General features: G+C 42.2%; 1 protein-coding gene across 1 annotated transcript in view; it reads right to left on the bottom strand.

Annotated features, from left to right (window-relative positions):
• The window catches only part of SCN10A (sodium voltage-gated channel alpha subunit 10), a 111,535-nt gene that overhangs the window by 88,442 nt on the left and 5,103 nt on the right, over positions 1–17,990 (bottom strand). Inside the window, exons 2-3 of the mRNA XM_088831687.1 lie at positions 4,714–5,013; positions 2,941–3,068 (exon numbers count right to left, since the gene is read on the bottom strand). Coding sequence (XP_088687813.1) covers positions 2,941–3,068; positions 4,714–5,013 — 428 coding nt within the window. The remainder of the gene's footprint in view (positions 1–2,940; positions 3,069–4,713; positions 5,014–17,990) is intronic.

Here is a 17,990-nt window from a genome sequence, read left to right as displayed (position 1 = left end):
AACTGTACTCTGAGGAAGTTAGAGATAAGGGGAGGGCCACATGCTTTCATGGGAATTAGGGTAGTCAGATTGTGTTTCTAATTTAGCTGAGGTCAGTCACACTGAGGAAGTGGACATTTGGTTAGGAATGGTGGCGGCAGGCACAGGTGGATGAAATATTTGCTTAAAGAGAAGATTCCAAACAGGATTAGGCTGTCAAGGAGAACTCTGGTGAGCAAGAGGGAAGAATATTAAAGGCAAAGAAAATATCTTTGTCCCTTTAAAGAATATTGAAGGGGCAAATAAATTGTAAGAAGGGGACAGAGATACTGAAAAGGAAGGTGAGTGGAAGAGGGTAAATAGATGGGGCAGAAGTATTGGTGGTAAAATCCAAAGATAAATATCTCCCATTGGACGTTTTTCTGGGGACTAGCGGGGTTCCTAACAGTTACTTCCTAAAGACAAACAACACCTGAAGAGAAGCTTGACCTACAGAGAGCAAGAGAATCACTCTTCTTTCATTATTTCAATTTGAGCAGAAATATCTATAACTATTTTAGTGTTCTGTAAATGTCTTTAATGTACTCTGTTTTACCGTTACTTAGGAACCCATCTATTTTGAAAAAGGAAATTCTACTAATTAAACCACATTTTCCTGTTGACTTGCAATTAAATTAAGAAATGTGTTCATGTGGGGGGAAAATGTTAACCCAAGGATTAAATTTAAATTATATCTCCAACTCCATAAACCTTCAAAAGAATGACGATATATTCTGATAATATTACTTGTGAAAACGTTCACAGCAAATTTGATTAGGATTATAATTTTGGTGAAATATTAATAATAAGAGATTGAGAATTCCATACCTGGAATTTGGGGGCTGGAGCTACCAAGTTTATGAGATTTAAATATATCAGTGCAGTCTTTAGTGAGAAAGAGACCCTTAACAGCTTTTCTGTCCAGCTGTGACTCCACCCAGCAATTCATCAAATCTCAAGACAAAAAGAATATTTACTAGTACACTTGGTTCCTTATGGGATTTTACTTCTAAATAGCTGTTTCTTACTTAACTCTAGTTAATCAACCAGAATGGATGAAAAGGAGTTTGCATATTTGCTGTTTTTCTTTATTTGTAATTTTTATGTAATTGTATGTATATTTTTTAAAACATCTATATAGAGATGACATACTTAGAGAAAAAATTACTGTAATTCATTTCCATTAACTTCCTACTTCCTTATTGCTGACACTACTCTAAGTAAGATGCAGTCTGGATTTTTTAACTTGCTATGTGACCTTGCACAATTAATGTAACACCTCAGTATCAGTTTCATCGTATATAAGACGGAGATGCTAATACCTTCTTCAAGGGTTCTTGTACCTATGACAGTGTTCATGCTTAGCAAGTATTTAGCAGTCGGAGGCTGTTATTATCAGTAAATACTCTTTCATAGCATTGTGTGCTGTGCTGTGCTAAGTCACTTCAGTCATGTCCACCTCTGCAACCCCATGGACTATAGCCTGCCAGGTTCCTCTATTCATGGGATTCTCTAGGCAAGAACACTGGAGTGGGTTGCCATGCTCTCCTGTAGAGGGTTTTCCCAACCTAGAGATTGAACCCATGTCTCTTATGTCTACTGCGTTGATGGGCAGATTCTTCACCACTAGTGCCACCTGGGAAGCCCTTCCATAGTATTAGGAAAGCTAAGAATGAATTGGGCTTCCCTAGTGGCTCAGTAGTAAAGAATCACCTGCCAATGCAGGAGATGCAGGTTTGGTTCTTGGGTAGGGAAGATCCCCTGGAGGAGGGCATGGAAACCCAATACAATATTCTTGCCTGGGAAATCCCATGGACAGAGGAGCCTGGTGGGCTATGGTCCATGGGGTCACAAAGAGTTGGACATGACTTAGCAACTAAACAACAAGACTGAATTAAGAAAATTATTCCCACAGGTTGACCATAAAGGCAAAACACGTAAAGACTAAATGTAATGTAGTAAGCTACCAGCTCACTGAATGCCACCCAGAAATCCAACAAGCTGCCCCAGAGTATGAGATGAAAGCTCTTTTACTGTCCTCCCCTGACTCAGAGGAGGCTGGCTACCATCTGCCAGGCCAGTCAAGGCAAGGATGTTCTTGTAAATCAACCTCCTAGAAGCCACAACTGAGTTCCTTATTAGGAACTTCCAATTTGGACAGTCACCAGGGAAGATCCTTGGAAACCAAGCCAAAGTCTCTTGTTTGTCCTAGTTTGGCTTGCCTTGAAAAAAAAAAAAAAGAATAGAAAACAAAAGCTGGAGACAGCTCCTGAAGCTACCTAAAGCAATTAATTTATTACAGACATTTGACCAGTGTGTTTCTAATCACTACTACATTCCCCAATGGCACGAACCTCAGACTATTTACATTTTTAACCTGCTGGTAGTTTGGGGGTAATTAATGCTCTAGACAGTGCCTCATGACCAGTGGGATCCCAGTGAGACAATCTTCGCTCTGCCCATTTGAGTCTGTTCTCTTCACCCACTAGGGAGGGCTGCTTTTTTGCCAAATAAGCAGTCACTGTCTATCATGGTTAGACCACAGAGAACCAACCTACCCCTGTCTTATCTTCCCAAACCGTAAAGCCTTCCTGGTTATTATGTTGTGGGAAGAGCAGGCCACATACGGTAAGAATGTGCCTGGGTGCACCAGTAGTCTCCCCTTTACAAGCTGTACGACCACAGGTGGGCCCAGATGGGTCTACATGAACCCCAACCCACCTGTGGGTTACATGAATACCTCCTCTGTCTTGGGACTGCTTTCAGGTGTTGAACACATTAAAACCACAAACATTTTTTTCAATTTAATTATCCCATTGTTTTAGGATTCAATTGGAGGAAGACCCAATTGTTACTCCCTGAAGAAGGTACAGGACACAGTTGGCAGCATCTGATTCTAACATGTGGAAGAAGCAACCGTGCAAAGGATATGAGTGGATGGACACTTTGATGGCTGTTCTTCTGATCAGGTTGAAAGGACTGAATAACCACAGGGCCCGAGTGGCACTAAACCGGGAAATGGTCCTCCCTTTGTTCAGCACCATAAATGTCTAAAACAAAACACAACAGAAAGCGGACCTCCAGTGAGAAACACACATCCTCACCCAACCATGGATTTGAACATAAGTGAGATTATCTCAGGCTCATGAGTGAGAAGGGCTCTGAAACCCATAAGTCAATGAGAGGCAAATGGAGGGGTAGACAGTCAGAGAGGATCAAGAAGTGAAAGCCGTATCCTCACTCCCAGAAAGACCCCAGGCCCCCGTGGCTAACTGTACATCAGATGGGCCCCTGAGGCTGCCCAGTGAATAGGAAACTGACCCAGGGCTGGTGAGATATACCATACAAGGGGTAGGATTCTGGCAGCAGGGAGGTGGAGTTCTGGTTGCATTTAATTCCTCTTCTGATTAGTGGAACATTCCAGGAATGGTCCTTCTGTTCTCTACCACCTAGGTCTCCCCTTTCAAACCTTCTACTGGTTCACTCCTCTGAACATCTAGGGAGGATGTGGGTTCTTGGCAAGTGAGAGGAGAGAGAAAGGCATTCCAATGCCTTCTTATTTTTCTCTACAAACCACATTTAAGATGACTGGTTCCTGCTCTTCCCAACTCCCAAGTGCATACCCCTTTTTCAGCTGTGTAGAATGTCCAAGATAGTTCTAGTTTAAACTGGATGTTCTCAAACTTTAATTTAAGGGCCCTTTTATACTCTCAAAAATTGAGAAACTTAAAAATATTTTGTTAATGTTTATACCCTTTTCTTACACCATGTATGTGAATGTATATGTGTGAGGCGGGGTATGGGCTTCTCAGGTGGCACTAGTGGTAAAGAACCTGCCTGGCAATGCAGGAGACATAAGAGACATGCGTTTGATCCCTGGGTTGGGAAGATCCCCTGGAGGAGGGCATGGCAATCCACTTCATGGAGAATCTCATGGACAGAGGAGCCTGGTAGGCTATGGTTCATAGGGTCACAAAGAGTTGGACATGACTGAAGCGACTTAGCAAGCACGCATATGTCTGTATATATGCATGCATATATGTGTGTATATATATATTTATATTTAATATCAGAAATAAAAAAGGACCTTTTAAAACACAAGAGTATACAAACATACATTCCTGTAGCTGTTAGACTGATGTGATCCTCTATTAATAGCCTCTACATTCACTATTGTATATTCACAAGAGAATGTGAGTGGAAAAGACAAATGACATCTAAGGACCGTTAAGACAAAGTTTTGAACTCCCGAACCCACTAGAAGGGTTTTGGGAAACCCAGGGGTTTTGAGACTCTACTTTGAGGACCACTGGTTCAAATCATCATGATTGTGGTTCCCCTTCCTTATTCTACCTACTGCCCCCCTCCAGCCTGAAGATCTCTGCTCCCTACTTGCACAGAGAGCCAACACCTCTAGAGATCTGAGGCTAGAACTCAACTAAGGGAGTGGCCATCTTTATTTGAAAACTCCACAACAGTTGTCACTGCTTTAGAGGATCTGAATTTAATTAACCTCCACCATGAATACCATAGAGATTCAAAGAAAGCATTGAGGAGGTGAGTTGGAGTGATTTTTCACTAACTGAGTCCAGCTGACAGTCACATCACCTAAGGTGCGGGAGGACTCCTGGACTGGGTGGGACAGAGGCCTCTTCTCCCAGAACTGAGAATGGCATTCCCAACAGTAGCCCTTACCCGATGTGTGCTGTAGAAGGGGTCCAGATCCTCCAGCGGCTCCCCAATCAGCTCAGCCGGGAGCGTACCATAGAACTTGGGCAACTGGTTGCAGGCTTTCAAGTCTAGCTGGGGCCGAGGCTTCTCTTTCTGGTCCTTCTGCTTCCTGAACTTCTCTTTGGCTTTCTTTGCCTGTTGCTTAGCAGCAATTCTTTTTTCAATCTCCACCAGGGACTCCGGGGTGAATCGACGGAAGTTGGTAGTTTCCAGGGACCCAAAGGGGAATTCCATCTTCTCATTCTTCTTTAGGAAGAATGTATTCTTATGAGAGTGGACATAACCACAGAGAGGTAACAGCCTGCCTACTTGCTCAGCCCCTCCAACCCTGCTTGCTAGAACAGCTTCCCCTCCCCTCTCCCCACCTCTCTAGTTCTTTCCTTAACTCACACTGAGCTCCCCAGGACTCCACTGCCCTGCAGCGTTCTTGAGGAAGGCTGTTCAGTCCTCTCTAAGCCAGTACCTCAGAGTAGTCTCCATGCTGTCCATGAGCTTCTAGCCACTGTTCCTTTATCATTTTTGTATCCCACCACCACCAGATCCAGCTGTACTGCCCTCTCTCCCCATTTCTATGGCTACTGAGTAAAGGCACTTTGCTGCATTCATCAAAGACACGACCTGCTTTATCTTGAGTCTCATCCTACTTCCTGATCACCACCTTTTATCTGCTGACAATTTTGATGTTTCTCCCCTTCTCCAAACTCCATTTGGACCTCCAGACTGCTTTCTCTTTTTGTCCATGACTGAACAGTTCTCTCCATATCCAGATAAGAGTCCCATGAACAACCACTCCCCTGTCCCTATCCTAAATATCCAGCCTAGGTCAACTTGGATGAGTCTAACTCAGGTTTCCGTGAATCTGGACTGTTGAGGAGTGATGAGGAACATCAATGCCACTTAGGAATCATATGGTTTCTCTAGGCAACAGTTTCTCCTAGTCTGATATTTCAAATACTGCTTGTCTTTCCTGACTGCTTTCCCCCACTTCCCCTTCTAGTAAGACGATAACCACATTCCCTCCCTCATGAAGAAAACACAACTCCTTCAACTTCATGCCCCCAAACCTCAGACTTACCTACCATCTGAACCCTTCTATCTTCCCTCCTGTCACAATCAGGAGAACATCACCTCTCATTCTGGCTAAGATCAGTCTTCCTTCTACTTTGGACCTTATTCCCTTACTACCTCATTTCTCTCTCTTGACTTGTCTGCTGGTTCCTTCCCATCAGCATTTAGAGATGCTCAAGTCTCTTTCAACTTTAAAACTTTTTACCTGGTTCACAACCCACCCAGCTCTTCCCTCCCCTCTCCTCCCGTTCTCTGCTGAGTTCTGCTCACTGTCTCCAGTCACTCTTCAGATTTAGCAGCTTTATGTCCACTACCTCACTAAAGTGCCTCCTTGCAAGGACAGCAGAGACCTTCTTATAGCTAAATTCAGGGAGAACTTCTCAGTCCCTATCTTGATGAGGTTATTGGCTATTTTCCCTACTTCCTCCTTCTTGAAACAGTCTCTCCTCAGCTGCTGTGACACAGTCTTCTTTTCCACACTTTCTCCCACAAGTGCTGTGATTCTAGAGGCTCTGCATTATGCTTTAAAATTTTTTGCATAGTGATAATAATAATGAGAATAGCATTTACAGAGATTCACTATATTTCGATTCTGAACTAAGCAATTTGCATGCGTTAACGTATTAACCATCACTGTACCCTATGAGGCATTATCTCTAATATGTAAATGAGAAACCAGAGTGGCAAAGTTCACTTTTCCAAGACCACATTGCTAATAAGTGGCAGGACAGGCACTCAGTCTCAGGTCTGTTTGACACCACCTCCTGAGAGCATCTCAACCATACTCATGGCTTCAGTTCTCGTCTATAGGCAGATGACTCCTGAGTCTTTATCTCCAGCTCTTATTACATCCATGGGGATCAGACTCAAATTTGGTATTTCTACTTGAATGTCTACTGGGCACCTCAAACTCAACATGACCCAGACTGAAATGATCATCTCTTCACCCCTTTCTAGTATCTGCCTCTCCTCAAAGTGCTCTCCCTCTGTGAATGGTACACAATAGCCTATTTCTGTGCCTGTCCACAACTTAGCTATCATCATAATGTCCTTTCTATTTCATTCCCACATCCAGTCAGACATCCAGTGCTATAAATTCCATCTGCCTAGTATCTTCTCTCCATTCTCTTTAGCCTCTCCATCATACCTGTGGTTAAATTACTGTCATCCAATTATTGACCTTCTATGTGTCCCTATTTCTTCCTCTTTAGTCCTTTTTCATCTATTTTCCAACTGTATCCAAATGATCTTTCTAAAATGAAAGTCTGGCTATATTATATTCTTATTTAAAATCCTTCCAAAGCTCCCTACAACACTCAAGGTAACCCTCACTGTGTATTTACCTCTCCATCACTGTGGTTGCCAGGCATACCATTTTTATTATTTTCCCCTTAAATCTAACGCATTCTTTTTCATTTTATGACCTTTTCATGTTCTATTTCTTTTGCCTAAAATTACTCCTCCACCTTGATTTGCCTGATTAATCTCCCCTCCTTCTTTAACTCTTGGGATAAATCCTCTATTTCTGATCCTACATGAAATCTGTTAGTTTTTCCATTTCATGCTGCCTAACTTGCTGCATTTTCTCTATAAACCTCTGATTCATAATTGCTATTTGCTTTTCTATTTCTCTCACTAAATTGTAAGCTCAGTGAGGGAATACATTTATCCTGTTCAGTATTGATTCTCCAGCCTGTAGCATAGTGTCTGGCATTTAGTAAACACCCGGTAGATATTTATTAAATTAATAGTGGTTTTGAGTTTCAGGAAAACAGGGGAGAGAAAGCACCAGGAATTGGACAGTAAGACCAGGATGGGTAGAATTTTACCATATCCCATGTTACTGGTGGCGGTGGAGGGTGGTAGTGGTGGTGGTGTGAGTGTTTCTCTGTTCATTAACAACTTAAGGCAGGCATTACCAAAGTCCATCCTGATTTGGATTAAATTTGTTCTCCAAGGTAGAAAGAAAACAATGAGGACTGGAAACTGGAGGGTTGTGAGGGCAAAGAGGTGTTGAACATTACAGAGATGCTACAGGCAGAAAGGGAGAAGAATGAGGATCTGTCAGTGTCATAGAAGAGCAGGAAGAGAGGTTTTAAGAAATGTTGAACCTTATTTTAGGGATGGGAATGGTTTTAGTCATGGAGATTCAGGGGGAGCATGAGTAGAAAAGATGTGACTAGATTGCTTGATTTGCTGAGAGTAGTTGGGTATGGGTGTAACTACAAGCATGATTAAACTAACTATGAGGTTACCCAAAGAGTAGGACCATGATAATAAGCTGCCTCAGCTTCTGCATCCATGACTTGGCTGTTCGGTAGAACAACAAGAATATTATCAGGATGTCACTAGAATAGAAAATATGGTTGGACATTTCATGGATAGATTGTGAATGTGACTAAGCTGGTGCTGAGAAGTAGTAACTAAGCCATTGACACATCTGAGTGAAACTGTGTTGTGCATGGTGCTGAGAGTGTGGTTAGGCTCTTTGTTAGTGTCGTGAGCAACCTAGCTAACTTTAGCACTGGGGATATTGCTGGGGTCTCCATACTAACGGTAACATGGAATTAAATGTTTCCTGTTTCAAGGGATGTGGCCAGACTAGTCAAGATTTAGAGTAGTCTCTAAAGTGTCAGCATTTTAGATAGTTGTGATACTGATAAGTGTCCATCTGAGATGTCCATTAACCTGAAAAATTTAATTGTTAGGCATATGATTGGAGCAACAGGGAAACAGGACATGCCAGTAAGCTATCCAGAGAAGAGATAGAATTTGAAGTAGCAATGCCACTGGGAAAGTGCAATAAGCTGTTTGTGGTAATGAAAGCGAGACCACATTATTAATGCTCTTGCTCAGTAGTCAGAGATTGAGCCTCATATATCTGGGACATCAGAAAAAATATATCAGAATTGTCTTTGAAGTTGAATAGTCCTAAGTTGCCCCTGGTGCTAAAGGAATAGGGCTATAGGAATCCTTGCTGAGTATAATTTACCTCTGAATGATTCAGAGATAATAGCTAGGTGATCTGTTGTCCAGGGATGGAGAACAACAAAAACTATTTACAGTGTGGAGAATGGTGTGTACCATCTTTGGTGCTGAAAGAGCAAGGTGATGCCTAGTGTGTCCTTGAGCTGTCCGTGGTGCTGAAAAAGAACTGTGGTGATGGGCGAGAGCCGAGTGAGAAAGGTTTTCTGTGAGGCTTGGTGAATAACTGCCCTGTTTGTAGTGCTCAATGAGTGTGTCAGGCTATAGTGCTGAGAATAATCAAATTTCTGTGGGAGATAAAGTGAAAGAAAGGAGTAATTCAAGGAAGAAAGAAATATGAAAGTTTGGGGTAAGTGCCTAATAAGCATTTAATCAAAACATCTCTGACCACTAGAACAGAGATCCAAATGAAGTCGAAGAGGAGGAAAAATATTCTTTCCTTATGAGTCTTCATTTTCCAACCCCAACCCATTGAAAATAAAATAAGGATGGGGGAAATATTTTTTTCAGTAAGGAAGAAATCAAGTTCCTCATCACATGATCTGGAGTATTATGGAACCAGAGACTCAGGGTGGTGGATTTGGTCAGTTCTAGAGATTCCAAGTCATAATTACTAAAAAAAAGAGAGAGAGAGAAGTACTGTGGTTTTGTTAAAACAGCACTGGAATTGGAGAAAGGAAGTTTGAATTCTGACACCAACTAGGTTTTTTTTAACTGTTCTTACCCTCATTTCTATGATTTGTGAACTGGAGATGCTAACATCTGCCCTGCTAATCTGATGCCATTGTTGGGAGAATCTAATAATATATGTGAAAGCATTTTGTAAGCTAAGTGCTATACAAATGTACAATGTAACTTTAATATTTCCCATTACACACGTGGTTTAATAGCCAATAGCCACTTAGTCTATTTCAATTCTGCACCACTAGTTCTCTGCATACAATTGAAGTGAACGTTTGAGATCATTTACAATTAAACACAGTATTAAAAACTCATAATGTTTCCACTTTATTTCTCCATACCTCACCTTTAGTAAATGGGTACTTTTGAATATGGTTCAGCTGCCCAAAATAAAAGTGTTTGTTTACTGAGATAATACACATTACAATATACTCAAGAATTTGAAGGGAATTCATGCTGTGGATAAGAGTTTTTATTAAAAACACATAGAATCTATTTTTCTCCTCAACAGAATTCCTATCCTATTCAACGGATCCCTATCAGAATATATCATTAACAGACCTTCAGAATTCTTGGGTGAGGGAGATTGGCAAGAACTGTGAGTTCTTACAGTTTTTAAAACATGCCCAGGCACATTTAAGTAAGCTAGAGATTTTGTGAGTGCTGGTGTCTTATGAATCTGGAAATAAAGTTATGGCTTTGACACATTCTGAGGGTGATCTTGTGAGGAAACTAAGGTTTTGTCTATTTAAGGGCAGGTTAACTTTGCAGCAGAAAACATCAGGAATTAGCTTGATCAAGCACCTGGAAGAAGTATTTCTCCCTGACATGATTGATCTGTTCAGTTGCCTTCTGGATGCAACTGTTTGAGGAATGAGATGATGGTCCTTCATATTTATTTTGCTTCTTGACTCTCTAGGGAATGAAGCAATACATCTGTGTTCCCTTGGCTATAGTCAAATATGAACATTTCCTTGTGCCTTTAAGGTTCAAGGGTTCTCTTGAAATTGCCATAGCCTGGAAGAGCTCAACTGAGCTGCTGGTTTCAGGGTGAGCCTGGAAGATTTTGCTCTTTCTCATTCTGTCAAATACTCAAAAATTCTTCCTTTCTCAGTAACTGCTAAATGTTTAACGTGTATTTAGCCCTATAAGGTGTCATGGATGATACAGTGGTACAGAGGAAAGACCAAAAGTTAGAAGACTGGAGACCCAGTCACAGGTCTGTGATAAACCTTGTCCATTCTTGGGGTATTTTCTCTCTCTGGATTTCAGTTTTCTCCTCTGTACAATGAGGTAATTGGTCGAAGTGTACACTCAGACCCTCCCATCTAACAAAAAGTCATGTTTCTTGCTTTGGGTGCCTTTGAGTACTTTCAGGGAAAAAAGAATCCTAACAATTAGGAGATGATTGTTAAGAAAAAGCAGGGGGGATGCTAAATTATATGGTTCTGGCCATGGAGTTTTAAATCATAAAGACAAGTGCCTGAAGGTATTGAAGAAGAGCAGGACAAACCTAGATGAGAGAGTTGGTGACAGCTTACTGTTTCTAGAGTATTTTATGACTGTGTTATAATATGAATGTCACATATTCTAGCTGGGAGAGGTGCAAGTGCACACTGGGCTAAGGGACCCTAAAGAATATGCAAGTTCACACCCAAGCTGACAGCCCCCACTGGAGTATTTTCTCCCTTTGTCTGGCCTTGGTTGAACACCTCCTAAAAACAGTGGCACCTATATGAGGCCCCTTTCCATGAGGCAATTCTGTGGCTGTTAATCTTCTTCTTAAACATTAATTATTTTAGAGTCAAATATGTTTCTCATGAACAATAATCCCCTTTTTTCTTTGCTGAGTTTCTAAAGAAAATATGTGCAAATGCTGACAGGTAGAAATGAATTTTGGACACGTTTCTAAGGCAAGAGAACTGTGAATATTATGTAAATGCCAACCAATATAATGCAGCCCATTGGTTTATTCCAGGGAAGCCAAAGGTGTTCAGAAAATCCGGTGCTGCTGCGTGGCTCTTGACATTGAATGAATCCATCTTTTGTCCACAAATCACATTCTGATTTGGTCCTCAAATTCTGCTTTCAAAAGGCAAATTCTGACATAAATGGCATGTCTCCTTTTAGGCCACTGCTTAAATGTCACTTCCTTGGGGAGGCCTTCTGTGATCTTGCCTTTCTAAATTAGATACCTTCAAGGTGATCTCCCAAAGAGTCCTATTCTTTTCTGACATTTATCATAGTTTATAAGTATATTTATTTCTGTGTTTGTTTAATACCTGTCTGCCCTAGTCGACTGTAACTCCTGTGAGGACAGACACAAGTAACTCCTGTGAGGACAGACACAAATTTATTCCATCCATGGTTCTGTGCCCCCCAGTGCCTGGCACAGTATACAGCATGAAGTATTGTCACCAGATAAAAACGAGATCTCAGTGAAATTGTCACTTTTAAAACCTATATTGCACATGCTTAGTATTTCAGATATTTCAAAATGGACTATGTGACTTCATCTAATACTTGATTTCTCTAAATTTTTTTAACACATTTTTACCTCTCCTTCAATATAATCAAATATTTTCCATTGGTTAAGGAACCAATAAGTAGAGAGGCAATGTGTAATGATTAAGTTCTTAAATTACTAGCTGTGGGACACTGGAAAAGTTACTCAACTACTCGGTCCTCAGTTTTCTCATCTATAAAGCTAGCTTAATAAAAGCACTATGAGGTTATCATGAGAATTAAATCAGTGTTTAGAACAACACTTATCTACAGTTGCTTAGAGCAATGACTAGAACATAGGAAGCATATATTAATTTTGCTGTTAATATCAGTATTCCCCAATTATTAATACTTAATAATTATTAAGTAGTTGACCCAGAAGTGCTACACAATTCATCTGATTTCATATCAAACTGTACAATCTCCCTGAAGGACAACTATCTCTAGTCAACAGGTGAAGACTCTGAGACTCAGGTGGATAACAGAACTTGCCCAAGTCCTCCAGCTAGAAAGTAGCAGTGTTGGCACAACAACCCAGAAATCCACCAATCATGCTGTCAGTCTCCCCAGGAGACTCTCTCCTGCCCTTATACTGATACTCAACAGAGCTAGGGTTGGAATAGATGGGAACAGGATATGTGCAGTGTCTGGACGAGCACTGAACTAGCAGGCCAACCAAGACATTGCAAGCTGACCCTATTATTAACCCGTTTCGATAGATAAGACACTAAAGCCTTGAGGCTGACATAGCCAAGATCAGAGCTTATTGGAGACCTAAGCCGAAGAATTGATGCTTTTGAACTGTGGTGCTGGAGAAGACTCTTGGGAGTCCCTTGGACTGCAAGGAGATCCAACCAGTCCATTCTAAAGGAGATCAATCCTGGGTGTTCATTGGAAGGACTGATGCTAAAGCTGAAACTGCAATACTTTGGCCACCTCATGCGATGAGTTGACTCACTGGAAAAGAGTCTGATGCTAGGAGGGATTGAGGGTAGGAGGAGACGGGGATGACAGAGAATGAGATGGCTGGATGGCATCACCGACTTGATGGACATGAGTTTGAGTGAACTCCGGGAGTTGGTGATGGACAGGGAGGCCTGGCATGCTGTGGTTCATGGGGTCACAAAGAGTCAGACACGACTGAGCGACTGAACTGAACTGAACTGAAGTCATTATTCTTATCTGTTCTTCCCAGAAGGTGAAGAATAGAGGTATTAACACTGTTTCTTTCTGTTTTCTTTTTTTGTCCATACTGCATGACATGTGGGATTTTAGTTCCCTGGCTGGAGATCAAACCCACGACCCCTGCATTAGAAGCATGGAGTTTTAACCACTGGGCCTTTAGGGAAGTCCCAGCACTGATTCTTTCAGGGGGTATTATTTTTGTTGATTTCTTTAAAATAGAGGGATAACATGCATACAAAGGAAATAAGAGACACTAATCTTAACTTTAAAGTTTGATGCTTTTTTTTTAACATATGCAAACGCCTGTGTAACTAGTACCAAGACCAATATGGAGAACATTTCTGGGGCCCCAGAAGTCTCCCTGTGTAACCACTACTCTGACTTCTGTCATCAATGTCAGCACTTTCCAGGTTTCTCTGATTCTTTGCCTATGTTTCTGCTGCTCCCCCTTTTCCCCCATGCTCAGTAAGCGGCCCCTTCTCCATCTATCTAAAGCCCACCCACTATTCAAGGCCTTCCTCTTCATGTGGCATCTGTAATTTGTCCTGCCTGTCAGCTCTGTGAGCCCTTCAAATAATAATAATACCATGACTCACTCTGCGTCTAATGCAAGGTCAAACTTACACCTGCTGATGCATCCATGCTGGGCTTAGAGTGCCTTGGACCCTCCCTATAGAACGTGAACAAAGTATATCTACAAGGGCTCCCCTCTTGTCATCTCAAAGCCAATCAGTGCCACATGGCAGGGGGAATGCCTCACAGACGGCAGGGAACCTGGGTCCCTGCTCTTCGTGCCAGTAACCAGCTATGCAAACTTGACTAATGGGTGGGCTTTCAGAAGAAGTCACTAAAACTGAAATTCAGACCTGGAATTTTATCTATAAAATGAGGGCGCTGGACGAAATGATTCTAGGAATAGTAGCTCACAGGCTAGGTTAAGTCCTTTATACAGTCTGCTGTTTAAGCTTCACCATCGTCTTGTGAAATAGGTATTGTTATGGCCATTTCACAGTTGAGGAAACGAAAGGAAGCAGGGAGAGTTTGCCTGATGTGCTAATAAGTAACAGAGCTGGGACACTAGCCACGGCCTGGCTCCATCAGCAAGCCTGAGCTCCTGGCCCCTGTACTCTCTACCCACCTGTGCTCCCTGTGACCTCTTCCCACTCTTCTGATCCAGTTTGTGAAACAAGACTCTTGTCCTCTCTGGAGCCCCAAGGGAAAGCGTGACAATGAGCAGCGAGGAAAGAGGAGTGACCACGGGAGTCTACTGAGCAAGATGGACCACACTGACATCTTCCCCAAGGACAAACAGTTCTAAGCTCCCAGAATTGATGCCAGCAGGCAAGGGAGACAACACATTTGCTTGAAGTGGGAGTATGAGAGAGGATGCTTTTGTGTTTGAATCTTTTTTCCAATATGATCCAGAACCCAAGCCATGATTTTTAACTCAGGAAGCACTTGCTGAGCTGCCAGTGTGTATGAAGTTGTGACGAGGGTATACAAAGCCAGGAGGCTGAGATCCTGCCGTTCAGAAACTGACATTCTGGTGGGATCTGTAGTCAGGACATGTGTCATACAAAGAAACATTAAGTGAAGTGGTGAGGCAGAAGCAGAGAAGGGAAGAGAGGGCATTGTGCCTTGTGGGAGAATGAGGTCTATCCAGGACTTGGAAGGGCAGGTAAGATCTGGGCAGGAAGTGATTATGCAGAAAGGGTGAACCCAGTAATGAGGAATGTATCAGAAATGGCACAGAAATTGCAGCGAGGGAAGGGACAGCATTTCTTTCATGGGCTCAGGAGGCATGGACTCTGAGCTCATGATATTAGTTTGTATGAAGGACCCAGGTTGGGTTTGTTCTGAAACAGAGGGGACTAATGGAATCCGTGGGCTGATGCTCATGAAAAAGCTGAGGTCTCAGGAGTCTTTTTGATGTGATTGGGTTCTGACACAAAGGAATGCACACCCAGATCAATGATCACTGTTTTTTCTCCTCCTAGAAAAGCATTTCCTTGGTAATATTTATTTGTGAAAGACTCTTTATCCACCATGTATCATTACAGGCCATTCTCTTTTTCCATTTCCTGTTGATGACGATTTTCTTAAAACCATCCTTGCAAATACCCACTCTTATATATACCTGGGGCAAAAAAAAATGCTGATGTTTCACATTAAATGCTTATTTATTATTATTTTTATCACCATGATTTGATTGCTAAGTGAGTGGCTAGGGAACCCATAGATTATTTCTTAAGACCACTCTAAAATCCTCCTAACATTTGAAACCAACTTTCTGCCATTTGAAAACAAATTCTTCCATCAAACTAAAAGCAGTTCATTTCATGCTGTTATTTTCTCCTTCCTCCCACGCCATGCGGCTGGAAAGCTCAACCTTTAGGCTGCTGTTACTCAAAATACATATGTGGGGTTGCTTCTACCTGCTTCATTTTGCAAGTCCAAGAAAGCCAACTCAAACTGCATTTTAAAATCACAGAAGAGCTTTCTTTTTCTGGCACTGACCCAACAGGTACTCTCAAAGAGCAAATCATGATCAAGAATCAAATGTACACAAACTGCCCTTGAACTAAGGTGGGGGGGGGGGAAGCCAAACAGAACTAGAAACTTCTGAATGAGTCATTCTTCTGGATTGCAGATTTGGGACTAAAAACAAAGCAGAGGTAACTTTGGTTCGACCTGTTGTCAGCTTTCTGAACATGTATCAGTGCTCCCCAGAAGCTTGCAAAACACCCTTGATCACCTGTGTTTGTCTTTTATCACCACCATTCTAAAACAAGAATTTCTCAACCATGTTGCCCATCACAGTGTTCTCGAGAGCACTGAAAAAAAATATAGATTCTTAGCAGTCACTCCTACACCAGATTAACTAGGCCTCGAGTGGGGCCCAGGAGTCTGCTTCTAAAAACCTCTCCAGATAATTCTAATTTGTGACCAAGAGAAGAGCCCACTGCTTTTAACCTTACTTGTGTTTCTCTAACAAGAGTACTTGTTTCTTAAGTTTGAGGCAAAACTAATCTTTGAAGGAGTGTATCACCTCCTACCCACAGACCATGCATTCTCTGCTTTCTATGTCCATTCTTATTTAAATTTTCATCAACACTACTAGGACATTTGGCCTCTGTTACCACAGCTTTGGTAAAATTTCTGAAATTACACTTGCTAATAAAACATCTTTATATCAATGTGACTCTTTGAAGAGTGTAAACTCAACAATAATGTGGCATATAGAATTGATAGTTTGGGATTTGGCTATATTTTTCCCCTGATCCTTCAGAGGAAAGGAAGCAGGGGAGTCTTCTATACAAACAGATCAATTGTAAAACTATTTTCTAAGAACTATGGGTGTTTGGAGACAGTCATGTATTCAACAGCCCATAAAACATGTTTCATTTTGGGATCATGGACAAAACCTGTAATTCTTCCCAGTCACCCCAAACCTAAATCTTTACACCATTAGCCACAGACAGGCCCCCGAGTACCACAGTCAAACCTTTGCTGCTCAATCTTGTTTGTCTTCTAGGTGGAGAGGTCACCTCTTCTATCCCAGATTGCCTCCACTGGAAACCATGAGTTCCTGAAATATACGCTCAGCTTAACATCAAGCATGGCCAGAAGTCACTCCGAATGATATCTGTTCTGCCGGGAGGCTACTAGCAACTCTGGAAAAGGAGGCAAGTCCAGGACCCCCAGTTTTGCAAAGACTTACACTTGTATGTCCTCAGGGAGGTGGTTCAGTCCATCTGCTGGGAATCTCACTGTCCTTCACTGGGAACTGCAAGGAATCCTCCTTTCTTGGGTGGCATTCCCATTTCCCATCATGAGATCCAGCCTGGCTGCTGGTGCTCCAGAAAGTGCTCTCCCTGGATGGAAGCAGGGCGTGGGGAGGGGGCGGGGAAGCTTATGTGTGATTAGATGGTAAAGTAACAAATGTGATTTTAAATGATCTCATGGGAAATGCTGAAACCTGAGGAAGCCAAGAAGCTGCACTTTAGATCGCAGTGCCTCCGGCATCCACGATAGACGCCCAGTCTGAAGCAAGGCTGCCTTGAATAGTCAGACAGGCAACACCCCACCATTGACCACAAAGAGCAGGGCTGCACCCATTCACAGGAGTCTCTACCTTCTGCTTCCAGAACAAACACTCACATTTATTTCAATTTTGTTCCCCTTCCCCACTAAAACTTTAACATTTTATTTTTCATACTTTGAAAACATTGAATTGAAAAGCATATTGAAGTAGTTCTTCAAGTATATTCAGTAATAGGCCAGATCTTGTGAAAGAACAGTTTGAAATGAAATTGCCAAAAAGGTCTGAGACCTCGGATTTTGTAAAAGAGCAGGAGAAAATAACCTGTCCACGTGGCCATGGGACCAAGAGTGAAGCTGAGGGGTCTGCCCCTCCCGACTGCTCTGAGGCTGCCTGGTTCACCCCGGGCTGCTGGGGTGGGAGTCATCCCTCAAGGCTAGTTTACATTGCAGGAAACTGGCTGGATGTTGTATTGCATCATAACTTCACTTATGCAAAATTTCCCAAATCAAACAAAAAGTGGCTTTTTCAGGTCAGGATTCAGTTCTGATGAAGTGCTGGTCTCTCCATGCAGGATCCAAAACTTTCAGTGGAACAGACCAAGAAGGGCCAACATCTTGACTCTAAGGCATACACCATAGAAAGATTGGAGGCTGGTAGGTTTGGGCATCACAACAGCTCTGTGGATGTAGGGAGGGAGGTGGTGCCTCTTTGCCCTTGGTAATCTCTTCAGGATGCTTCTCCTGTGTTCCATCCAGACAATGGCATCTGAACT

This window comes from Moschus berezovskii, chromosome 24 (assembly GCF_049115385.1).
Source record: "Moschus berezovskii isolate FMDL1 chromosome 24, NW_MosBer_1.0, whole genome shotgun sequence".
Lineage (NCBI taxonomy): Eukaryota > Metazoa > Chordata > Mammalia > Artiodactyla > Moschidae > Moschus > Moschus berezovskii.
This window is presented reverse-complemented; position numbering and strand designations above follow the sequence as displayed.